Genomic DNA, 26,610 nt, shown 5'->3' with positions numbered 1-26,610 from the left:
CTGAGGGAGGATGAAGGAATGCTCTGTGTCGTGTGGATTCTGTTAACTTACTCCTTTAAAGCCCCTTCCTCATCTTTCATGTCATGAGTTGATTTTAACCCAAAACACCAAAGTTCACAGTTATATGAACACAAGACACACAAAAAGCCCTGAGAGCCAGAGATGTGACAGAGGGGTTGTGGGAAGTCCGAGGTATTATTGTGGTTACCTTGCCCTTTGACCCAGGTTTCTTCCAAAATGTGACCCCACTCTCTGGAGAATGTCATGCTACACCTCAACCTCAGACCAAGTGCATCAGGAATGTTTATTATGGGAAGAGGCACGGGCACACCTTTAACAAGGGTACAGTGACTGCAGAACATCTTCATGCACAGTGTTGCTGCTACAGAAGTTGAACCTGTGGGGAAAGCAGTAGGCTAGTTTGTCAGCACGTTCACGTCTTTGATGAGAATACAAGACATCAGTTAGCTCCAAGGGTTGCTTCTTCAGCCTGAAACACTCTAGGACCCCAGGCAGGGATCCAGCTGAATACCATTAAGAACCAATCCAAGCCCGTTCTACTTGAGAGCTGCTGTTCAAATGCAGAAAGTGGACCAACCAGCCACATCAAACCAGGGTTCGTAACTCAAGGTTTCCTGTTGCTTTGACTCACAGAAGCAAGCAGTGGCCCTGCCATTGACACAGAGCAGGTTTTCCCTTTGAGGTCTACATTTTCTTCAGGTTACAATTTCTCATTATTTTTCTGAATATTATCTTTTGAGGTATTCTTTTTTTCTTTCTATATTTTGAAATCAGAAGGTTTCCTAGTTATCTTTAACTGCCAACTCAATACACTCTAGAGTCATCTCAGAGGAAAACCTCAGTTGAGGAATTACTTAGATCAGATTGGTTTGTGGGCAACTGTGGAACACTGTCTTGATTGCTAATTGATATAGGAGGGCCTAGCCCACTGTGGGCAGCACCACGCCTAGGCAGACTGAACTGTGTGAGAAAGCTAGCTGAGTATAAGCCGGGCTATGAAACACCTAGCAAGCCACATACTCCATTTGGCTATGAAGTGAGAGAGTTCCTTGGCCAGAGAATGCTGTTTGGATTAGCAAGAGGATGGATGTTCCTTCGAGTTCCAGCCTGCACTCCCTTCAGTGATGGACTATGACCCGGAGTCCAGAGCCAAAATACTTCCCTGCCTCCATGACCCAGTCGCTTTGGGTTAGAGTATTTTATCTCAGCAACAGAAGAGAAACTGGAACAGCAGGTTCTATCACAACCCCTACTAAGGAAGACTCTTTTACTAGAAAATGAGCTTGTCACTGAACCAGCTCATGTCTCTGTCCCTCCCGTGGAAGGTCTCCAAAGGAAAAAAAAGTTTACACTAAAAACTGCACACCCAAACTAATTCCACCACAGTTTTCCTAGATTTTCTTGTCTCTTATACCTTGCAACCTGTGCTTTGTCCTTGCCTTGCTGAATAGTATCTAAGGGAAATGATACTCAGGTTTTTTTTTTTTTTCAGTATATCAGATGATTTGATGGAGAGGTCGGAGGGAAGCTGGGTAATTTAACGAGTGAATGGGACGACGAACAAATATCTCGATGAGTGAGAGTTGGGGAGACAAATGACTTGGTGGATGAAAGAGTAAGATGTAGTGAGAACTTTGGTTTCTTTGAAAAAAATACAGACATAGGAATATGGTTTTGTTTAAATCCCAGGTGTGGGATATGGGGCTGCTTCAGATTGTCCACGGCAGCTGACTGTGGTTAGCTTTGTGCTCTAGCGGTTATGTGATTTTGCCAGTGGCAGATAGTTTCTGTTACTGTGGGACACTTGGAATTCTGGACTTCTCAGAGGGTATATATATATATATATATATATATATATATATATATATATATATACATATACACACATATATATATATATATATATATATATATATATATATATACATATACACACATATATATATATATATATATATATATATATATATATATATATGCTAGTAGGGTGAGTTAGTTGCTGTGCAGTTGTGCACAAGGAAGAAAGAAGAAAGGAGAAAGAAGAAAGGAGAAAGGAGAAAGGAGAAAGAAGAAAGAAGAAAGAAGAAAGAAGAAATTAGATATTCTGACAGCAAAGATCAAATGCACCCCCAAGGAACTCAATGCCCCTAATCAGCAGGAAGGTGTCTAACAATAATACTGCCCCCTTTCTATCATTTTTTTTCTCTCTGCTCTAGTGTTAAGGGGTCAAAGGGTAGAAAAAGAATGGAGAACGGTGGCAGACAGAAGGACCTACAAGTAGCAAAGACTCATGTGCGGTAAATGAAAAGGACAGAGGATGGTTGGATGGGTGGGTGAGGGATTGGAAGGATGCAAAGACTGAGAGGACCATAAATACAACCAGACATGGAAGGAATGTCAGATACGTACTCTTTCCCGTCTTTGCCGCGTTGCACTGTGATTTGTGAAGCTCCCATAGTGGGCCGGAAGAGATTGATCACCTTGTTGTTCCAGAGGAACTTAACCTTCTGGATTTCTCCAACATTGATGTCCACATCAATGTCACGAACATATCTTGCTTCTGGTCGGAGGGATCCTCTGATTACATAGACAGAAGGATCGTGTCAGCTGGGTGTGTGAGTACATGGGATAGTATTCATCTATTGCTTCTCCAAATGAAGTAGGTACTAGGTTTCTGCAAATGCCTAGAAGGACTCCAAACATATCTAGGCTTCACAAATATATTTCTGAAGAACATTTGGAGTGGTGGGGAGCTCTAAGTTTGCTACAGGACAGATAGATGCAGTGTCTTTGGTTGAAAGATGCCTGCAGCTTGGCAAACACTGTTTAATGTCACATAAGTAACTCCAGAAGTTGTCAAATAAATTAAACTTAGATGTGGAACCATAAAAGTTAGTGCAAAACCAGGATGTAATTTTTATCTTCTAAGTCAAATATTCACTCATCACACACCTACCAAGCTCTTCATTTATCTAGCATAAGTTAGTGGCCGACACCGTGACTATAATGAGCTTTGGGCCCCAGGCTTCAGGTCCATCTCTGTGTATCCTGGGGAGAGTGAGACAGGGTGGGTTGTCCTGTGGATGAGCCTCGCTCAAAGGGAGATGAGACCAAGCCAGGCCTACATTCTAGCTGTTTCCAAAACTGAGGCAGGAGTATTGTAAGTTCAAGGCCAGCCTGGGCAACTTAGTGAGACCCTATCTCAAAACAAATAAACAAACTAAACAGAAACACTGAGAAGAGGGCTGGAGATAAGGCTCAGTGGCAAAGCATTTGCCCAGCTTGCCAAAGGTCCATGGGTCCAACTCCAAGTATTACACGTGTGTGTGCGTGCACACACACACACACACACACACACACACACTAGTCCTGTGGCTGACAAAAGCAAGCACCATGTGACCTGTTGTAAACAATGATCTCTCTCACAGGGCCTCATTGTTCTCATATATAAAATGGGGTGATTGGATTAGACGTGGCAGTTTCCTTCTTGCTCAGACAGTCTGGGACTATGCTCCGTTGAGTGAACGCCTAAATTTATAAAGTGGTGGATAACCAAGCTGTTATGAGTCTCACCTCTTATGGGAAGTTTAGTCATTGCGTTTACTAGAAAACTTACTTGAAAACTTCATACTGCTTTGAGTTTCCGTTATTTCCGTACAGAGCGACCAAGATGTACCCACTCAGCTTCTTTGCTCCTGATAGTGTGACTGATACTTTGTATCTCCAACCTGCGCCAAGAAGTATATTGTTTCAACAGACCTACACTGTTGAAACAAATGACTCGACTGGAAGTGTTATTTTTCTAAGATTGGCTTCCCCTAGGATAAGAGGTGACAAGGATGGGGTTGTGTTCCTCCATGGAGTTCACCCATGATTCACATTCTGGGAAGGTGGGAAGACCAAGGGGACAGAAAACATGACAGCCGAGCACAGTGCAGCGTCTCCCGCTGTGGATGCAGGATGTCTATGGCAGATACAGGAGGGCGTCCTCTCTGCCATCCCAATTTGCATGTTGAGGTCCTAACTGTTCCTGATGGCTAGTTTTATGTCAACATAACAAGCTAGAGTCGTCTGAGAGGAAGGAACCTCAATTGAGAAAATGCCTCCATAAGATTGGGTTGTAGACAAGCCTGTAGAACATTTTCTCAATTAATTATGGGGGGGGGGCAAGCCCATGGTGGTTGGTACTACCCCTGGGCTGGTAGTCATTGGTTCTATTAGTGAGCAGGCTGAGCAAGCCACAAGGAGCAAGCCAGCAAGCAGCACCCCCTCCATGGCCTCTGCATCAGCTCCTGCCTCCGGGTTCCTGCCCTGCTTGAGTTCCTGCCCTGACTTCCTTCGAGATGAACAGTGATGTGGAAGTGTGAGCCAAAGAAACCGTTTCCTCCCCAATTTGCCTTTGGTCATCACAGCAATAGAAACCCTAACTAGGACAAAAATCGGTACCAGGATCGTGGGGTATTGCTGTTGCAGACTGTGTATCTGGGAGTATTGGGGAAGGAATTTGGAACTTTGAGCTAGAAGAGCCATTGAGTGTTGAGAGCTCTGTGAGATGCTCTGTAGGAGCTTTGAAGACAAGAACGGTCAGATAATGGGGCCAGGCTTGTGACGCTTCCTCGAGAAGTCTGAGGACCCTTAATGACCTCATTGTGACCATTTGATGTGGTTCTGGTTAGCTGGAGCTGAAGAATCAGCTCTGATTAACCAGGGTCCAGAATCACTGAAGTAAAACCTTTGATTTACTGGGATACTTGACTCTGGTGCTGAGAAATCTGTAAGGATTGAGAGACCAGAATCACTGAGGTGAAATCTTGTGGTAAGTGTTTCTCCTAAGTCAGCCTGAACACAAGCTGTGATCCAGAGGCAGCCAAGGTGGTACCTCGTGTTGGCAGTGGAACTTGGTAGTGTGGAAGTCTCCCTGCTGGTACTGGTTTTGAAGGCATGAAGGAGTCATGGAGAGCAGCCAAGGCTTGTTACTGGGAGAGGCCATTGGTGAAGGGGCAGCCAGGGAAGGGTAGCAAGGGAAGCCCCGGATCTGAAGGGGCCATGGAGAGATCTGAGGCTTTGCAGCAAGCAGCAAGCCTGTGAGAAGCTATGAGTGAAGGTGTAGCCTATTTGCTGTAGAGGAGCCCAGAATTTTGGAGAAGCCAGTACCGTGGGATGACTGTCAAGAACAGCCGTGTGTCAAGCAAGACTGTGAAGTGGCCATGGAGTGGAGCCAGAGTTTAGAAGACAAGCTGTGTGTTGCAGAGGAGGGAGGCTGAGAAGTGACCCAAGCCCCTCAGAGGAGTATAACAAATTGTGAGTGGATCCCAGATAATTGGACCCTGAGTTTTTATTCTGTTGGAGTTGAGTTTTGTTTGTTCAGATTGTAACTGTGTCCTGGTTCTTCCCTCTTGAAGTAAGAAAAGTGTTTATTTTTCATTTTACAGGGGCCCACAGTTGAGAAACTTTTAATTTTAAAAGACTTTAGATTTTAAAAGAGACTGGCTATTTTAAAGAGACTGAATTTGTAAGTGTTTTGCTTTTTAAAGATTATGGGACTTCTGGATGTTAGAATGCTTGTATTATAATGTTGATATTAACTTGTGATTTGACAAAGAACAAGAAAGGGAAGGTTGTGTCTTAACAGTGATCTATGTGTGTGTGCGCGCGCGCACATATGTGTGTGTACATGTGTGCTTGTGTGTGTCTCTGTGTGTGCATGTGTGCACATGTGCATGTGTGTCTGTGCGTGTGTCTATGTGCATGTGTGCCTATGTGTGTGTGAGTGTGTGTGCATGTCTATGGGGTGTGTGTGTGTGTGCATGTGTATGTGTGTCTGCGTGTGTGCACATGGGAGAGTTAGATGTCAGGCAGTCATCTGAGATAATTTTCTGATTTACAGTCCCATTGCCTCTATTGCTCTCTTCTAGCAATAACATGCATGTCTTCTTGTCATGAGGTGGACATGTGACATGTGATTCATCCACATGCTTTTCTTCAGGTTTCTCAGGCGTTAAGGGAGTGGACATGGCCCCAAAGCCTGTGCTGCTCTGCTACCCTTACATTACAGCTTGTAGCACTGACAGCTGAGTTTTTGTCAGTTAACACAAAGGGATTAACTAGCAGAGCCTTTTAAAGTTATTTTAAGAAAATGGTAAGTAAGATGGGAACTTACGAGTAAAGTTACCACTGTCTCCTGTATTCAGGAAAAAGGTTTGTTCCACAGTAGCAGTTTTCCCCTCAAATTGATCAGCATAGTGCCCCATTTTGGGACACCCTTGTTCTGGACAAGGGAAGCAGTCATTCTAATGGAAAGAGATCATTTCTTAGTAGGAGACCTTGCCCCAGGTCACGCTCTCCTTCCTTCCCTATTTCCTTCCTTTTTTCCTTCCTTCCTTCCCTCCCTCGCTCCCTCCCCTCCCTCTCTCTCCTCTCCTTCTCTCCTTCCCCTCCTCCCCACTTTCCTCCCTTCCATTTTTCTTTCTTTGTTTTGTTTTCTTTTTGTTTGTTTGTTTGTTTGTTTGAGACAGGATCTCTTTATTTGTTCTGGAACTCATTATGTAGACCTCAGACTCAGACTCAGACTCCCCTCAGACTCAGAAATCTGCCTGTCTCTGCCTCTTCCTCTGTAGTGCTGGGATTCTGTAAAGGCGTGTGCCACCATGCCTGGCCCAGCTCCCCAGTTTCCTCTTCTTTTGAAATAACTTGTGTTTCCCATTGGCTTCTCCCTAGAGACATTGTTTTACAATCCCCTTTCCTGTTTATCTTACGCTCTCCTATATGATCTGTCTCCCAACTATAAGTTTTCAAGGTACAGTGTTGAGTCTTTTGCATGTTCAAGAATTGTCCTATGTACAATTTTGAGAATGAATGCATAGTCCATGGACCTAGGGATATATAGATAAATAAATGCATGCATGTTTGAGCTAGGAAGATGAGTGGGCCACCAAGAGAATGAAAGAGAGATGGATAAGTAGACAGACAGGAAGAGAGAAAGAAAGAGAGAGAGAGAGAGAGAGAGAGAGAGANAGAAGAAGAAGAAGAAGAAGAAGAAGAAGAAGAAGAAGAAGAAGAAGAAGAAGAAGAAGAAGAAAGAGGAGGAGGAGGAGGAGGGAAAATGAGAAGAAGAAGGAGAAGAAGAAAGAGAGAGAAAAGTAAAAGACAAGGAGCCTTAATCACTTGCTCTTACTATGAATGATTTTACCACCCTGGTTGATCCCACCCAGTACTCCTTGGATGGCTGTTCATTCACTGGGTGTTTAAATCAGGTACCACTTTCTAGCAGGATATCACAGTCCTTTGTTCTCTGACACACCACAAATACATGGTGTGAGATTTGCAGAGTCAGATGTTGGAGACCAAGTGCCTGCCTAGTCTCCCCCAACCAGTGCAGGAAAGGCTACTCACTAAGTGATCCCAGACCGTGATGATCAAATATGTGATACCTTTATCCCAGATACATCTCAGGATGTTAAGGTCAAAGTTAGTTTTTTAAAAAAGTAAATTTAGATATATTTCCTCCACAAAGATATTTTAAAACTGAGAGTTTCACAACTCTTGATGTAGTAAGTGATTTAGGTGCAGAGCATCATCAAAAACTCAATTTTTTTTTTGCTGAGTTTACTACTAAAACCAGAGTCCCGTAAAAGATTATTTGAACTAGTTAATTTTTTTTAAAACAGAGAGATGTATCAGACATGGCCTTAACTGAATAATCAAACATCAGTCGTCAAATGCCAAGAAAGCACTAGTGAATGAATGCCCTTTGTTGTGATCTGCTGGGGAGGACCCCATATCGACCACCAAATCAGGAGCTTGGGGGCATTCGACCAAACATACTGGAATCCTCAGAACTCTCTGTGTCCTGGAAGACCAAAATAAAATGTTGAACTTCACTATGTTATAGAGGAGAAAGGCAGTAAATGCAATGCAGAAACAGCAGTATGGGGGCAGGAAGGAGGTAACAGGAGATAAGAGGGAGGAGGGGAGGAGAGAAAGAAGGAGGAGGGCAGGAAAGACAGGAGGAAAGGAAAGGCAGAAAGGAGGGAAGGAGAGATGGAGAGAGGAGGGAAAAGAGAGGAGGAGGGAAGGAGAGATGGAGGGAGGACAGCAAGAAGGAGGAAGAGGAAGGAATAAAGGAGGGAAAGAGACATGGGGCTGGGGAGAAGAAGGAAAGAAGGGAAGAGAGGAGGGAAGACGGAAGGAAAAACAGGAAGAAGGGAAGGATAGGGGAGATCGTGGGGAACAAAGAAAGAAGTTAGGAAGGAGGGATGGTGGCAGGCCAGCACAGTTCTAGCAAACTTTAGAAAAATGGAGTTTTGACCACACAGCCTATACATTTAAAATGTTAGTGTGTAAGACACAGATTTCTTAGGTGCCCTTTATAGGGGGAAGTTCTTGTTCTTGGAGATGACACTGAGTCCAGTGCCCTATTATCTCTGCTTCACTTTCACATACTTAAGGTATGAAGCACACATACATGCTTGTGTGGGAAACCTTAGCAATTGGTCTGTGTACGTGACAGGTTTAATGGGCACTTCTGTGTGCCCCTTTCATTCTTCTTGTAGACTTGGAATTGTCCTATGTGAAAAGCTGGGGACCCTGGGGAGGTCAGTGCCATCAGCAATGTGGTTCCCGTTCCAGTCCACTTCCCTGCTGGAGGAATGTGGCTTTGAAAACGTCTGCATGTCCCCTCTACCCTGCAACCCCTATGCCCCAGCCCTGCTTAATGCCTAAAGGGCCTCATGAATCTTATGTTCTATGTCCCAGAGACAACCACAGCCAGCAAGACCACCAAGCTCTTCTGTCTTGGGCAGAAGTAACCTACCTGCTGGAACTTCTCATAGGAGGAACAGGGGTACCCCAGGAAGCCGTCAGGGTTGAGGATGCTGCTGGCATAGTACTTGTAGCTCCGTAGGTGGTTGCAGGCTGCAAAGTTTCGAGTTCCTGAGAAAGCCAAGGTCACAAGAGTGAGAGAAGAGCCTTCACCTTCAGGTCAACCATTCTGAGTGAGCATTGGAGCAGCCTCCATGCCTCAGGCCTCCAGCCAAGGAGCTGCTGAAGACTGACAAGCATGCTTGCTGAATGCATGTAACATATGTATAACATACATGAAAGGGCTGGAGGGTGGGGGAGCCAAGGGGTAGAGAGAGAGAGGAGAGGCAGATACACAGAAAGAGAAACAAATACAGACACAGACAAGTCTGCACAAACTGGGAAAGAGAGAACAACTGATTTAAAAAAAAAAAAACTTTTAAAGACATAGCAATAGCTTTTAAAACAATACACACATAGGTGTACATGTAGAGAGGAGAGAGGAGAGAGAGAGAGACAGACAGACAGACAGTGATGCTAATCTGTGATTTCTGCACCTTTGGGTTCACACAACCATGACTGGTCCATGCTGTTAGGTCTATGACAGTTGAGTCTGTACTGAGTGTGACCTGACTTCTTATCAGTATTCCCAGCCCAGCAGCCATGTGGGTGCACAGCCTTTCCTGGAGGCCAGCCATCTTGGGCCTTGCTGTTAAGGCTGTGTAACTACTCCTGTCTGCTAGGTGATTCCACTGTACCACCTTCAACTTGAACCCAAAGATGACTTGTTGGAGAAATCACTTTTCATTTCTCTAGTTACTTGACGTAAATCTTCCCATAGAGAAGACCTACAAAGACCATTCTTGGGAGTCACTCATGAAGAAAGGACCTGTTCCCATTACAGGTAGGGTAGCTTTACTCCCTGGGCTCCTAGCCCTGCCTGCTGTGCTCACAACCCAACCTCCAGTTCAGGGCTCACACCAGTGCCCTCAGTAGACAACAGAACCTGCTTTAAACTTAATTGTTTCTTTGATCCAAAATTGCTGCTCAGGGATCCCATAATAGAGGAGAAAGTGTGTTCAATTGTTCCCTGTGCCCAGCGGCTGCGCGACTTGCGCGGCACACAATAGAAACATGCTTGGGTGCTCATGGGCTGGTTCACTCTAAATTGCCTCTTTAATTAAACTGGCTTCTCTGCTATTGTGTGTGCCTTCTCCTCACTTCTGGGAGGGGGCTGCTGTTATCACAACTCAGGCTTTTTTAGGGGGAGAACAGCCAGTCCCCAATGAGCTACCTGGTAAGGGGCCAAGCAGTCAAAAGCTCTGTCATTCATGCTGGGTGTTGCTTTCTCCATACTTCTTGCAGACACTAACTAAGCACATGGGACAGTTAAAGGCTATAACAAGCCACTCAACATGTGCTTGCTTCGGGCCAGGGTCTGGGGTAATGGGGGTGTTCATTAAGACTCAGCCACAGGGAGTTTCCAATTTAAAAAACATGTCGACAAGTTGTTTACTGACTCAAAGCCCCCTCTCTCAGAAAGAACATGAAGCCTGGTCTCAGGGAAGGGGCAAAGAGTGACAGAAAACTAGAACAAGAGGCAGGCCTATCAATGTCTCTCAGATGTCGCCAATATTAAGCCTGTAAGTTCTGCTCTGAAGATGAACAAAGTCACACACAGACTTCAGGAAGTCACATGACTGCTAGGCCTCCCAGAAACCCTGAGTGCATCTTCTTCTAGTCAGCTAGGTCCCCTGCCTGGCATAGTCAATCCGTCAATAGCAAGAAAGGCAGAGCCCCCACATCCTGTAGAGTTCTGCAGTTCTTCAAGGAGCAGGTGCTAAGAACATGTGAAGGTAAAGCAGGAGCTGGGTGGCCCATCCAGCCCCTGTCCTGGCATCCAGAGCTGGGTGTTTGTTATTGAACCCATCCAGCCCCTGTCCTGGCATCCAGAGCTGGGTGTTTGTTACTGAGCCCATCCAGCCTCTGTCCTGGCATCAGGAGCTGGGTGTTTGTTACTGCACCCATCCAGCCCCTGTCCTGGCATCCAGAGCTGGGTGTTTGTTATTGAGCCCATCCAGCCCCTGTCCTGGCATCCAGAGCTGGGTGTTTGTTACTGCGCTCAGCCCATCCAGCCTTGTCCTGACAACTGAGAGCCCTTCCGTAAGAAGCTAAGCTTATATATTGTGTAGCCTTGGACAAAGTATATAGCACTTCAGGTACTTAATGCCTGCATGTATGACATAGGGACAGACACAGAAAGTATCTTAGATTGTGAAATGCCTGACTCAGATTGAGACAACAGAAGGCAGCAACTCCATTGCTACAGTGGCCAGACTCTCACACTACACTCTGCTTCCATCCCCAACTGGGCAGATGCCGCATCCTTTCTCTCTCTCTCTCTCTCTCTCTCTCTCTCACACACACACACACACACACACACACACACACACACACACACACACGTACCTTCCCATATTCCGTTGATATCAACAATGGTGGAAAGGATGTTTTTCTGACATCCTGGCATTTCCTTCCCTCCATTGGGAAAGAAATCCAGATGGCCGACCTTTTGGCTCATTCCGAAACCTGAAACATTTGAAGCAGAAGTGAGTCGGGGTGTACAGGGTCCCAGCGTTACATCCTGGTCTTGGGGATGAGTCAGTCCATTTGAGCAGAAGCACAAGCCTCCTTGGTACTTTCCCCCTTAGCCACACCAGCTCTTTTTGCAGAGAGTTTTCAGAGATGGGCAATGGGCAGGACAAGAAAGAAGGATCAACACAGGAAGTGAGTGGGGGAGGCAGTGGGCAAAGTATAGGCGAGTGTGTATGCATCTATTTGTATGTGTGCCTTCCTGTCTGTCTTGGAGAGACCCTGGACGGTATTGATAAATCTAAGATCATAAGGCACCAGTAGGCATGTATATAGTAGCATTTGCATTACCTTTATTCTTTTAAGTACTTGGCTTCTGCAACATGTATTTTTAAATTATATGTATATTGAGGATATGTGTGCGCGTGTGCGTGCATATGAGTACATGTGCCCTCAGAGACCAGAGGCATCTACTCCCTGAGATAGAGCAATGGAACACTGTGAGCTGCCCACTATGGGTGTTAGGAACCAGTCTCAGATCCTCTCCAAGTGCAGTATGTGCTTTTAAACAAGCCTCCTGCACTGTAATTTTAAAAATTTGTGATATGGTGAGCATGCAACAGAAATTCTCTAAAACTGAACTATATTTCAGACCTTCAAGACTGTGTTGCTATAGTGGGACCCCAGAGACTCCTCAGGGAGTAATGGGCAAATGGGGAGGAACTTTAGATTTCAAGATGCACAGAGCTATGGTCAGACCTGTGTTCCACTGATTGACTTCATGATCTTACTGCATTATTCAGCCTCAGAGGTGGGGGACAGTCTCCCTTTTAGGGTGTTCCATAATAAGCTTTTATGTGCAAAATGTGCACATGCTAAGTATGCAGTAAATGATACCCCTGCCATAATCTTTATCATCCTCGTTAAAACAGACCCTATAGGTGAACAGACCCTATAGCTGCATATCTCTTGAGCAGTTATCCAATATGCAGGACTGAAAAAAAAAAAAGAATGCTTATTTCTGAAGCATTAAGCAAAAGGCCGTAATTCCAACAGGACAACGATAGCCAAAACTTTGGCAACTTTTAAAAATAAAGAGTTAAGTATAAAAACTTTCAGTCTGGTCAAGTGAAAACATCTATTCCTCTGGATCCAGGGAGGGATGCAAACCTTGAGGAGTCATAGCCTCCCGGGGATATAGAAGAATTTGTGGTTCTGTTTGGGGGTCACACTGTACCAGTGGCATTGTACTGGATAATCGTTTGTGCCTGGTGCCCATTGTTATCGATGGAGACCTAAGGTGCTCTGTAGCTAACCATATTTAATGTCTCTCTGCAGCTGTGTGTCTCTGGGGGGGGGTGTCACTTGGACACAATGCTATCAGTCACAGGTCACAAAGAGTGGGTGTAGAGCTCACCTAGATAGGGGATTATGGGGGCACTGTCTGTGTGGATCACGTCTACAAACATGGCATCCGATGGGTCCAACCGAACTTCCTCGGGCAGGCCTTGGAAACAGGGCTCTGCAGGGTCCAGCCCTGAAAGGTAGAATAGACGTAGAAACATCACAGCCTGAGAAGGACAAGGTCTAAGTGTCAAACCACAAACTGAGGTGAGGTGCGCTGGGTAAAGACCTGCCTAGCCCAGAGGTTGCTGTTCTGAGAGACCGCAGCTCTGGAAACCAGAACAGAGGTGGGGAACAGGAATACTGCCCAGAGCATGCTTAGAAATCCCTAGAGTCATCTCCGGAGAGGACCTGAGGCACACAACCTCTCATTCCCCCTTCCGGATTTCCCTCACACAAAGATCATAAGCTCCGTGGCCTCACTCAGCTACTCCCCAGTCCCAGAGACCCACACCTCCTCCACATCATTTTCTGAGCTGTACCTCTCAGCCTCTGACCTTTCTGCACATTCTCCCTTTATCCAGTTCCCCCTTCACTAAGCCCAGGCTCAAATACAACCCCCTCATGGAAACTTTATTGCTCCTTCCCCAGGCTTTCCTAACCACCGTATTATTTTATGCTCGTAAATTCTGTTTTGAATTCTGTCTACTTAGTTTTCTACGTTCTGGACTGGTCTGTGGATTTCCTAAAGCAGATACTATGCCCATCATTTTTCAAAGAGAGGCGGGGATGAGAAAAATGTGAAATGTCTGTTCATCTACTCTCATCCAGAGAGTGAGAATAGGCCATCCATCTTTCAGGCTTATGAAAGTCCCATGAACGGATGTAACAGACAGGCCTCTGCGAACTGAAGATGTCTACAGGACTATAAATACTATTCCTATCCTTCAAGTCACCAGAGAGGGTACGGTTACATATTGGTTTGACTGCACAAAGTCAATAGCTGTTTGGGTATGCTTTTATGTGCATTAACTGTTTCTAAGGATTCCTCCATTCACCAGTCACTTCCTAAAAGATAAGTCTCTTTCTGGCCATGCCCAACTGAGCTAAAACAGTCACGAAGTAGAACTGATAAAGTTAGTTGTTTTTTGTTTTTGTTTTTGTTTTTAAAATCATACCATTAAAAACAAACAAAAATAACTTTGTTACAATACAGCAGTAATGTCTCTGAAGTTAGGGTTCTGAACCTGGTTATATTTTCCTTGTTTTATAAACACATTTTTATCTATGACTATGGATTTTCCAGCAGGCATTAATTAAGAAAAGCAATTCTTTTTTAATCAGGACATCACCTAATATCAGGAGGAGGGGGGGAGGGGAGGGGGAGAGGGAAAGGGGAAGGGGGACTCTCTGCTGTAGAACAGGCATGGACAGGTTTCCCCTACTCCCTGGGGCCCCTTAGACCTCTGACTGGCTCTCAGAACTCCTACCTGTGATTCTGCCCACATGGCCCTCCAGCCTCCTGCCTGCTTCCCCAGCCACGTGTGAGCCCAAGCTGTGGCCGATGAGGTGCACGTTCTCTGGGCTGTACCCCATCTCTGTCTGTGGAAAGAGGGAGCGTTGTTTCCCCTGGAAGGACTTGGGAACGAGAAGATGGGAGAGTAGAGCCTGGTCCTTGCCAGAAGGCAGGCGGGGTGGAGCTGGAGACTCCAGGGGAAAAGATTCCCTGCTCCTACATGCAGCAACAGTGCTGGCCAGTGGCCACCACGCTAACTGCAGGCCACCTCCCTGGCTGCTGCCGCCACCTGGTGTTGCAGTGAAGACCTCTGCCCTGATCTTAAGGGGACTGGCGTGCAGTGAGAGGGAAGTTTTGGGTCCTCCAGAACTTACAACAAGGAAGAAAGGGAGCTAAGTGTTAAGTCCCCCTTCCCCATCCTCATCCCCATCCCATATGGTAAAAGATAAAGCCCAAAGCTGTCTTCCAGAGAGAACTGCTGGGTGTCACAATCTGCTCACTCTTCCCAGAACAGCTTGCAGCCTTATGTTAGAAGGGAAAACCGAGGCTCCCTGGCCCACATCTAGGGCATCGTAGACAGTGAGAAAAGTTGTTGCTTCACCTCAGAAGGGGTTGAGAACTTGGCTTCCTTGACTTGTGGTCCCAGGCCTGCCCTATGATCCCTAGCAACCTCTGTGTGCCAGGTGTGTGTCCCTCTCCTCCAGCTGTGCCGCTCTAATGAGGCCCCTCTCTCTAACTTCTCTCTCTAACTCCTCCCCTCTAACTCAGCCCCTCTCTAAATCCATCTCTCTCTAACACCACCCCTCTCCGCCCCTCTCCCTAACCCCACCTCTTTCCCTAACTCTGCCCCTCTCCTTAACTTCACCCTCTCTAGCTGCACCCTTCTAACTCCGCCCTCCAACTCTACCCCAATCTAACTCCAGTCCTCCATTAGCTCCTCCTCCTGACCCCACCCCTCTCTAACTCTGCCCCTCTTTCTAACTCCACCCCCCTCTCTGACTGCCCTAGGCTGGACCATTACCGACAACACTTGCACCAAGAAGGCAATCTCAGCGCCCACGACCCGAGTGTTGTAGGAGGCTTGGGTGTATTCAGTCCTGGATCCGCGCTTCCAGTCAACGCAAATACAGTTCACTTTCTCCACTTGAAACATTTTCTAGGGCAGAGAAAGAGAGAGAAAGGCCAGGTGGCACACCTCAGAGTTCACCTCCAAGAGATCCTTGTTAGCATTTCAGTTTCCCTCCCACCTGGCACGACTGACCTTTGGGCTATACTCATCTTACATAATAGATATGGAAACTGAGGCTTGAGGGGGGTCTTTTCCTAGTCTCAGGGCTCAAAGCCAGGTCATCCGGTGCACTAGCGCATTTCAAAAGCTTCAAACCTGCTCCCAGCCAGTGGCTTCCAGCACAGGCACAGAACTCTACCATGAGCTAGTGGAGCTTAAGATGGCAACATGTTTGTTTTAATGTTACATGAGTCAGAGATAAAATGTAGCATGTGGAGTCTCTACCTCTGAGGCTTGCTGGCTGTGAGTGAGTGGGAGAATGTGACAACAGAGGCCCAAGAAGCGTGCTTTCCTTGGTGGATATTCGGAAGGATCTTCCTCTGCAGGAACATTCCCTTTCCTGTGTCAGGGGCACGGGGTGTAGGATTTGGGTGAGAAGGACGGATAGCAACCTTGCACATGTCCAGCAACCAGCCGTCTTCTCCCTTGTCTATGAATCCATGGATAATGAAACGTGTCTTGCGGTCCAGTTGGAAGTTGGAAGCATTGATGGTGGCTGGGTCAGTGGCAGAGATTATCTGGTTAAATTAAACAAGATGAATTTGAATGTTGTCCAGGCCCATCTGCACACCTGTGGCAGCCAGACCGATGAGACCAGTGAGATCCCAGGTCTAGAACCCTGTGGCTGAGTCCTGTGAATCTGGAAAGCACATGTTCTCTGACTGTCTGTCTTCATGAAGCTTGAACCAGATCAGTCTTTACTGAGATAATAAAATAGCACATTTAATACTATGCTACATATTTTCTGTCTTTTTCACATGCTGATGACTGTTTTCAATCTCTGATTTTCTTTGTAGTCCATTACATTTTATTGTGTCTATTTGGACATGCTATCCTGAGAAGGGCCTCTAGGCTTTCTCGGGTAGCTAAAGAGATTCCTGAAATAAGGAAGGTAGAAAACTCTTGTCTAGAAGCCACAAGCCTGAGCTCCAGCTTGGGGAACCTGGTACTTCAACATAGACTTCCATATGCCCACAGGTTTGATGGGGACTCTTATACCAGCAAATGCTAGAAAGATAGGACAATAAAGACAGGAATGGCCATTGTGTCTACATAGTTTCCAAGATGGAGGAACTAAGTACCATAGTAGATAACCCTAGGCACCCAGAGATAGACCTACCTGCCAGGGACCAAAGCTTGAACTACTTAAACTCATAGCAATGTCATCGTTTAAAAGAACTCCCTGGTCACCTGACCATCTGGAATAGGCCTGTTCTGATAATCTCCCCAGAGACCTCATATTTTCAAATCCTTTGTGTTGAATTGTATGTCTTCCTTTCCTGTCTTGTATCATCCTGGGAAGGATGCATATATTATTGCTCCATGGCCCTGAGAGAAGGGATGGAGGGCTTAGATGGGTTCTGCCTGGGCTTCTCCATAAATGTCCCCGTGTACACTTTGGTATTTTATTTGTATATTTTCTGAGATACTCAAGGCTTATGACCCTTAGAGACAAGAACTCCCACACTAGGAGGACAGTCCCAAGGTGTTAATTATACCCTAGCCAGCCACTTAGTGGCCCCAGTATGTGGTTTATACTGACTCCTGTCACCCAACACAGGCACTTCACACCCACACTTACTTGGTAGTTGTTTGGATTCTCGTTTGTGTACAGAAGAAAGCGGGTATCAATGTCCTCTGGGGACCAAGGGAATATCTTCAAAGGCCGTTGGATCATCCCTGCCCAGGGCTTGTCATTGGAAAAGCATCCAAGGTGTCCATAGCAAACCTCTTTCCCTGGGGGTTGGGGTGGGGGAGAACAAACCACAAACAGGACAGGCATAAGGTTCTGGGAAAGAGTTATGTCATCTGTCACAGGAAGGTTTTCCAGGTGACCCTGGATCTTCTGCACTTGTAAGAGCTGTTGGGTGCTGACATCTAACACATACACACTCTGGGCTTCTTCCTCAGACACTCTACCCTGAGGGTCCTAGGTTTATCCTTCAATGGCATGTTTAGAAAGCACCCTTGCCCACAGGCAAAACTCAAAGCACATCCACCTATGATAAAATAGCACAGGAAGCTGCCAGGCAGCTCAGCACAAGCCACGCAGCTCTTCACATTAAGTACTTACTACTTAGCATGAACTAATTACTACTTAAACATTAAGTTCTTACTAAGCATGACATGCCATTTATCCATCTCAGTCTCCACGATATCAAGCTCAGGACATCATCTTTCCTCTAGAGGGATGGCGACAGCATCCTCACCTCCGACTGTGGCCAGCAGAAGGCTGACGAGCCAGCAGAGCAACATCTGCACAGATGGAAACAGACATCCACGGACATCCATAGGCATAGGATAGGGATGAGGCCAGCAGAGGCTGGACCCAAAGAGGCAGTTAGTTCTGGAGTGCACTGGGGAATGTGAACAACTAGAAGACCAGCAGCCTGTGTAGGTGGGGCTGTCCCGGGTGGGCGGTACGGGAGGCTGTGTAGGTGGGGCTATCCCCAGTAGGTGGGACCGGATCCTGAGGCCTCCCAGAGTTTAATGGTTGTGGCAGCACCACCCTGGGACCTTCCAGCTCAAAGTCTTCTCCTGAAGTCACACCCCCTTTTGGCCCTAAGCCCAGCTTCTCTACTTGTTCAGGTGTCACTAGGATTTACTGTGGTACACTGGGATGTATAGTTATGACCAGAGGCCATGACCCTTTATAAACAAGTTTTCCTTTTTGAACTCCATTGAAGAAATAACAGGGCAGGAGAGATAAAGCTGCACACGAGTGCTCTGAACACCAGTTATCATAAACAATGAAAAGGAGTATTTGTGAAGATACACAACTTAGTCACTTGAGGGGTGGAACAGGTGGACAGCAGTCCTCAGCCTCAGTGAACTCAGAAAGAGGCTGGAAAGGTACAGAGGGTAGAGAAGGAGATAGCCATACCAGTGACTTTGTTTCCAACCAGGTTTGTTTAGAAACAATCTTTGCCATTTGCAAAGCACCTGTAGTACTTTGACCTGGAGATAAGAAGTGGAAATGTTTTCTTTCCTTCAGAGCTAAGAAGCCGTCCTGAGTGAATAGCCAGGTGCCACCCTGCAGTGTTTCAAGTTGGCATTGCGTGGACACACTGAAGGATATACAGTGGGAAAGTATCCAAATTGGCATTTCCTAGCTTTAACAGCCCTCAGATGTTCTCCGCTTGCCCAGGCTTCACTAAGCTAGGCAGCCCATCTGGTACTGAGGCTGTGGTCATGACAGACTGGTGACCACTCAACTCAATGCCCTTGATTCCAGTGTCTGACCAAGGGGAACAGACATCACTGAGGGGTCAGGGATAGCTGCTGAGACAGCACAGGTAGCTGTGTGGCTTTCTACAGAGTGCCTTGGCATCAGCAGGCCCCCACCCCCCCACCTCTTCTGAATATGTGAGCAACTCCTGGGCCTGGTTGAGTGTGACCATGGCTCCAGCCACAGATCAGTCAAGGAATCAAGGGAAACCTCTCCATAGAGAACAGTGGTGGCTCTCCTGGCACACACTGCTCTGAGGGAGAGCTAGACACCAGAGTTACAGTTCCTGTAATGTGAGAAGTCTTTCTTGTTACTCCCAGGTTCTAGGTTTTGTTCTGAAGGCCAAGGATAGGACATGGTCATCCTCACTTCCAGAAGTCCGATAAAACAGATTTATGCCATGTGAGGAAACACTTTCCAAAGTCTAAACTCACTAGAAAACTGTGGGAAGCCACATGTGCCGTTGCAGGGTGGCGCTGGCTTCTGCTGGCCACCACGCATACATAGGCAGTAAAGTTTTTTTGCCAAGATGAGGTTTTGAGAATTAACCAAAATTAACCAATCAGATGAGAGAGAAGTTAACCAATCAGATGAGAGAGAAATTAACCAATCAGATGTAGGCATGCAAATGAGGTGGTAAGCATCAACCAAGCACAACCAATCCGGGTGTGAGACACGCCTCTCCTAGGCCTATATAAAGCAGCACCAGTGCTGGGCTCGGGGTCTATTCGCCTCTACAATCAAGCTCTCCCAATAAACGTGTGCAGAAGGATCCTGTTGCAGCATCGTTCTTGCTGGTCGAGTCAGACGCGCGCAAGAGAAAACTGCTCAGGGGTTTGTGCTACATCCACTCCAGTAGTGACAAGCACGTCAGGCCCCGAAAACCTGGGCGCTGTCCCAAGGTGAAAACTTCATGGAAACTTTGTCTCCTGGAATCGTGGCATCCCGTATAAAGAATGCCTCAATGTCCTTGCTTTAGTTGGTAAACAGATCTGTGTGCTTTCCCTTAATATTGCTTTACTGTAAGTGCTCCTAAGGATTGATATTTTGACATATAGCTCAGTTAGATTCTAGGCAGTCCTTGATCCGACCTTGAACATGAATAGCTAAGTCACTGCCCTACACAGGAATTTACCATTATCTAGGAAGAAGGAAGTTTGTGATCTAAGAAGGAACCAGAGTAGATACTTAGAACTATAGATAGCTGAGTTACACCCATACACAAGTATTTACTATGGCACAGGGGGAAGGTGGACTATACAATAAACTAGAATAGGAACTATGGCAAGAGCACAAAGCCCTGGCCCCTGGTTTCTAAGATTAAGTGGACCTTAGGTGGAGCTGTTTTTGATCCCAGTTGTTAACATTGAATTTTATCCCATTTGGTTCCTGTTAATCCTTCCATGTTTGCATTCCTCTGTTTTGTGTAAGAATCCAGTAACCTCTTTGTACCTTGTCGTGTCACCCAACTTCCCTATTTTCTTCTGTATAAAAAGTTTGATGCTCGATTTGACAAATTACATTCAGATTCTACACAAGCTCATGTGTTGCTTCTGTTTGTCATTCGCCGACTCCTTGTCCACCTGCAACCAGAGACCTGTTCTATGCAGACAGGAACCAAAAGAGGCAGGTTTGCTTAGTGGAGTTTGAATTCTCTGTCTCACTTCAGGACAGAAATCATGTTTCAGGATTGTCTTCATTTGAGTTGTCTATTCCTTCACTGCCTTCAAATTTGAGATTCTACAAGATGCCATCTTTCCATCCAAGCAAGAGTCACACCAAAGGAAGACATCATTTGTCACCAGATTGAGGGTCACAGCCTGTGCCTCTGAAAGAAAATAAAACTTGAGACCTGTGATTCATGTAATTTATGTCAAATAGCCCAAAATGTTGTTTGTGAGCTTTGAAACCTGGGGCTGAGAACATAGCAGAACAGGCCAGGACATGCCCAGGCAGGCCCATCGTTAAGACATTCCTGAGGCTGCTTGGCCATAAAGATAGAGAATGACATGTCCTGACTGGCCCAGCACCTCCCTATTTCCTGCCCTTCTGACTTAAGTTAAATGTTATCTGCATGTACAGTCTGCTGATGTTTAAATGAACCAATAATGTGAAACCGCGCCAATTCCTCCCCCAGCCCCAGCCCCTTTTCTATAAAAACCCCTAGCTTCCAAGCCTCGTGGTCGAATCCACTGTCTCCCGCGTGAGATACGTTTCAACCCGGAGCTCTGCCATTAAACTACCTCATGTTTTTACATCAAGGCGTTCTGTTCCGTTCGTGATTCTTGGGTACACACTGAATCGGGAATTGAGTGGGGGTTTCCCCACTAGGTTCTTTCACCTCAACAAGCCAGGTTCAGGCATTCATCCTCGACAAGCCAATTAAAAGACCCAAATTAATAGTTTAAAGCATAATACAATTTGTTCAGTTTGGCCACAGTGAGAAGAGGGATAAAGAGAGCCAATGACCATCTGTCCATCTCTGTCATCCATGTTGTACCCCCCACCCCATCCCCTTAAGCACACACACTCTTCTATCTTTGAGATTCTGATATGAGGTCTAGGTTTAAGAAGAGGTCCAGAGAACATCTGTCCCAACATCACCGGGAGTAACTGGGACCAGCAGGATCTAGGGACATGAGAACTCTGCCCAACCAGTGACATGGGTTCCTTCCAGTCTGGGCAGGTGCCCTGAGCAGACACTGGGCCCGAACTCTGCAACCAGTCCCACAACACCCAGAGGAAGCTCCATTCCCAGGTGCTCTAACAAACCCAGGATCCCAGGGGCTTGGTTACACCAAGATCTCAGGGTCCCAGATACAGCTTAATTCCCAGGAACTCTGACATACCCAGGTTCTCAGCATCACAGGATCACAGAGACAGCTGGACACTAAGGAGTTCTGATACACCCAGGTTCTCAGGAAGGACCTGTTCCAGTCAGATATAGTGAGGGCAGGTAGCAGTAGCAATAACCAAATGGTGTGAGGCAAGCATAGGAGCATAAGCAACAGAAACCAAGGTTGGCATCATCAGAACCCAATTCTTCCAACATAGCAAGTCCTGGATACACCATCACACTGGAAAAGCAAGATTCAGGTTTAAAATCACATCTCATGATAATGATAGAGGACTTTAAGAAGGACATTAATAACTCCCTTAAAGAAACTCAGGAGAACATAGGTAAACAGGTAGAAGCCCTTGAAGACAAAACACAAAAATCCCTTAGAGAATTACAGAAAAACACCATCAAACAGGTGGAAGAAATGAAGAAAACCATCCAAGATCTAAAAATTGGAAATAGAAACAATAAAGAAATGACAAAGGGAGATAGCCCTGAAGTTAGAAAACCTAGGAAAGAGATCAGGAGTCATAGATGCAAGCATTACCAACAGAATACAAGAGATAGAAGAGAGAATCTCAGGTGCAGAAGATACCATAGAAAACATTGACACAACAGTCAATTCAAAAATGAAAAATGCAAAAAGCAAAAAGCTCCTAACCTCAAACATCCAGAAAATCCAGGACACAATGAGAAGATCAAACCTAAGGATGATAGGTGTAGAAGAGAGTGAAAATTCCCAACTTAAAGGGCCAGTAAATATCTTCACCAAATTATAGAAGAAAACTTCCCTAACCTAAAGAAAGAGCTGTCCATGAACATACAAGAAGCCTACAGAACTCCAAATAGACTGGATTCGAAAAGAAATTTCTCCTGTCACATAATAATCAAAACACCAAATGTATTAAACAAAGAAAAAATATTAAAAGCAGTAAGGGGGAAAAGGTCAAGTAACATATAAATAAAGGCAGACCTATGAGAATTGCACCAGACTTCTCAACAGAGACTATGAAAGCTAGAAGATCCTGGTCAGATGTCATACATACCCTAAGAGAACACAAATGCCAGCCCAAGCTACTATATCCAGCAAACCTCTCAATTACCATAGATGTAGAAAACAAGATATTCCATGACAAAATCAAATTTACACAATATCTTTCCACAAATTCAGCCATACAAAGGATAATAGATGGAAAACACCAACACAAGGAGGAAAACTACACCCTAGAAAAAGCAAGAAAGTAGTCTTTCAACAAACCCAAAAGAAGACAGCCACACAAACATAATCCCACCTCTAACAACAAAAATAACAATCACTTTTCCTTAACATCTCAACATCAATGGACTCAACTCCCCAGTAAAAAGACATAGACTAACAGACTGGATACGTAAACAGGATCCAGCATTTTGCTGCATACAAGAAACACACCTCAACGACAAAGACAGACACTACCTCAGAGTAAAAGGTTGGAAAACAATTTTCCAAACAAATGGTCCCAAGAAACAAGCTGGAGTACCCATTCTGATACAAAATCAACTCAATAAAAAGAGATGTATAAAAGTTGGGGTCTTAGACAGATGTACTTAGCACTTAAAACAAGCAGAATGCATAGAAACAGATACTTATCCAGGACTAATTGGCTATTCTGGGTCTTTTGTTGCTCCATTTCAAATTGAGGATTTTCTTTCTATTTATGTGAACAATGAGATGAGAATGTTGATTGTGATTTCATTGAATCAATAAATTCTTTTGGTAGGAAGGTCTTTATTCACTGAAAGAACCTAGTGGGGAAACCCCCATCAATTCCTGATTCGGTATATACCCAAAGAATCATGAACAGACCGTCTTGATGTAAATACACGAGGTAGTTTAATGGCGGACCTCTGGGTTGAAACGTATCTCATGCAGGAGACAGTGGATTCGACCACGTGGCTCGAAAGCTAGGGGTTTTTATAGAAAAGGGTCTGGGCTGGGGGAGAAATTGGTGCGGTTTCACATGATTGGTTCATTTAAACATCAGCAGGGAGGAATTGGTGTGGTTTCACATGATTGGTCCATTTAAACATCAGCAGACTGTCATGCAGATAACATTTAACTTAGGTCAGAAGGGCGGGAGATAGGGAGGCGCTGGGCCAGTCTGGACATTCTTGTATGTCTTCCCTATCTTTATGGCTAGTTGGTTCCTGGGATGACTTTACAGCCTTTGTTCTTTGCTCTAAGCCCAAAAACCCTCCTAACTAGCAAGCCGCATGACGCATGAGTCATGGGCCTTGAATAAACTTTCTGGCTAGGGCTTTGAAGTCTTGAATTTAGTTTTCTTTCTTTCATTCATTTACAATGTTGATTCTACCAAGCTATATGCTTGGGAGGTCTTCAAATTTTAGTATGTTTCTTAATCTTTTTCTTTACACATTTAAAGTTTTCATTGTAGAGATTTTTTAAAAATCTCTTTTGTTATGTATATTCTAAATATTTTATTTTATTTGAGAAACTGGGAAGAGGAGCATGTACATGATTTCTTTCTCAGTATGCTTGTTACTCATATGTATTAAGACTGGTGAATTTTGTAAGTCAATTATGTATCATAACACTTTGCTGAAATTATTGATAATTTCTACAATTTTTCTAGTCAAATTTTGGGAACATTGGGTATAAGATAATATAATGTTCAATTAAAAATAAAGAAAAATAAGAGAAGGGGTCCAGAATTACACATATCTAAGCAGTTTGTCAAGGGATGGTCCCTTCCATAGCTGATCCATCCTTGTTTTGGCTCCATCTTCCCTCAAGGTTTGCTGACAAGTTGCAAATCTCCAGAAGAAAAATCCCCTTCTGAGTGACTCCAGTGTAGCTCTTTTCCATGTGAGATTCCTTGTGGTTATTGTTACAATAGACTGTTTCAGAGTCAAAGGGAAGGATACAAGTGATTCCTTCCAGGCCTGTTATAATTTCAATCCTCATTCAAGTGGATAAGAAATTTTGTAAGAGTTGATGGTACTCAAGGTGATGAGAAGTGAGCTGAATATTTGGGGACCATAGATCAGAGGCCAGGTGGAGATAGGTGTGGAAAACAAAAATTAGGTGGTGGTCATACAAGGTGTCCTCAGAGAAAATGTCAGCGATTGAACCTATGTTCTAAGAGCAGTGTAAAACTGTGAAGCTGAGACATGCCAAGTCCCACTTGAGACAGTTGGGACCCAGAAAGGTTAAGAGCTAAGTGTGGAGGAATGGAAGAGTGGGTCCTTAATCCAAGGGCCCCATTTTATATGTTAGAACTCTTCTCTGTTCCTGCGGGTCTTAGCTTGTTGATCTATAGAATGGATGGAATTTAGGAACCCTATTCTTGAACTAAACTGCCTCCAAATGGGGGCTGGGTGCCTCCCCTACACACACACACACACACACACACAGCAGAGACATGTTGTAGTATTGGTTGAAGGAAAAGCCACAGGGTGCCCTTGAGTTCAGATATTGCTCAGTCTCTTCTGTAGGATAATCCACTGGATCTAGGATCTCATTACTTTCTACTTGCTTGCCCATGCCTGCTCCCTCTCATCTGCAAGCCCTTTTCTGAGGGACCAAGAAGACTGGAGGTTCTTCCAGTTGCCTGCTGGAAGTAGGTGAAGGAGCCGAAGGTCACCTCCTGTGAGAAAATCTCTTTGCCAACCACATGTGGCTACAAAGCTAGATTAGGGCCTTATCCTTGCCAACTGGCACTGCCACTGCCTCGGGCCTGGGACTGGCTTGAGTCACCCTATCCTTACACCAGAGGCCTGTCTGTCTTCTACCTCTTCTCTACCCCCTTTGCCTTGAACTTGTTAGCTTAATCACCTCTCTAACATAATGTGTACCTGTCCAGGGCAGCCACAACACTTTCTTCAGGCCTTCCAGCTCTAGCCCTTAATGTAGGTCCCTGTGTTCTCAGATGCCTGAGTCCTAAACTAGCTTCCTCATCCACATTCATTTCCATGGGACTACAGTGTGTGTGTGTGTGTTTAAGATATTTTCTTTATTTACATTTCAAATGCTATCCCTTTTCTTAGTCTCCCCTCTGAAAACCCCCTATCCCTTATCCCCTTCCCCCTGCTCACCAACCCACCCTTACCTGCTTCCTGGCCCTGGCAGTCCCCTACACTGGGGCATAGAACCTTCATAGGACCAAGGGCCTCTCCTCCCATTGATGACCAACTAGGCAATCCTCTGCTACTTACGCAGCTGGAGCCGTGAATCCCACCATGTGTTTTCTTTGGTTGGTGGTTTAGTCCCAGGGAGCTCTGGGGCTACTGGTTAGTTCATATTGTTGCTCCTCCTATGGGGCTGCAAACCCCTTCAGCTCCTTGGATACTTTCTCTAGCTCCTTTATTGGGGACCTGTTGCTCTGTCCAGTGGATGGCTGTGAGCATCCACTTCTGTATTTGTCAGGCACTGGCAGAGCCTCTCAGGAGACAACTATATCAGGTTCCTGACTTCCACTGCTATAGTTTGGATCTTGAATGTTCTGCCAAAGGTCCAAAGTGTTGGAGGGTTGGTGACTAGTCTTTGTGGTGGCTGAGAGGTATCAGAGTCTCTGAGAGGTGAGACCTAATGAAAGGAAATGAGGTCACAAAGGAGGTATTCATGAGACACATGGAGTCTGACCTCTTCCTGGCTCTTTGTGTTCCCAACTGTCATGATGTTAACAAGCTTCCTCTGTAGAATGTTCGTGTTATGATGCACTTTGCCACCATAGAGTCAAAGCAGCAAGGCCAAGTGATCATGGACTGTAGACCTCAGGAGCTGATAGACCTAAGGAAGTCCAGCTTGGTGGAGCAGGGAGTTTATTGGTTTTCTGTCAGGCACCTGGGTGACTCAGGCAAATTTACCTAAGTCAATCACTTATCTCTTCTATCATGGTAGTTAGGAGAGGAGGGGCCTTGTGAGTCTTACCTGCCTCCTCCTCGTGGGAGGAAGTCCACGAGGGAGTCTTCATAGGGTAGCTCTT

The 26,610-nt window shown here is 45.4% G+C and overlaps 1 protein-coding gene across 3 annotated transcripts; it reads right to left on the bottom strand.

Annotated features, from left to right (window-relative positions):
- Positions 1–280: 280 nt before the first annotated feature.
- Pnliprp2 (pancreatic lipase related protein 2) lies at positions 281–26,610 on the bottom strand. 3 transcript variants are annotated; one of them, XM_021151901.1, is made up of 13 exons: positions 25,841–25,853; positions 17,678–17,816; positions 17,143–17,297; positions 15,953–16,078; positions 15,294–15,428; positions 14,247–14,358; positions 12,830–12,949; positions 11,290–11,409; positions 8,834–8,952; positions 6,182–6,311; positions 3,638–3,749; positions 2,431–2,598; positions 281–397 (listed from the first exon to the last, which is right to left on the bottom strand). In XM_021151901.1, exons 2-13 carry the CDS (start codon positions 17,700–17,702, stop codon positions 334–336), a joined length of 1,386 nt encoding a protein of 461 aa, XP_021007560.1. In that variant the 5' UTR covers positions 17,703–17,816; positions 25,841–25,853; the 3' UTR covers positions 281–333. The 3 variants fall into 3 exon arrangements, with proteins under 3 accessions (XP_021007560.1, XP_021007559.1, XP_021007561.1); XM_021151900.1 differs by lacking the exons at positions 17,678–17,816; positions 25,841–25,853 and adding an exon at positions 26,556–26,610; XM_021151902.1 differs by lacking the exon at positions 25,841–25,853 and having other exon boundaries at positions 17,771–17,858.

Source organism: Mus caroli, chromosome 19, assembly GCF_900094665.2.
Source record: "Mus caroli chromosome 19, CAROLI_EIJ_v1.1, whole genome shotgun sequence".
In the NCBI taxonomy this organism is placed as follows: Eukaryota; Metazoa; Chordata; class Mammalia; order Rodentia; family Muridae; genus Mus; species Mus caroli.
The sequence above is the reverse complement of the archived record's forward strand: the minus strand, read 5'-3'. Positions and strand labels throughout refer to the sequence as shown.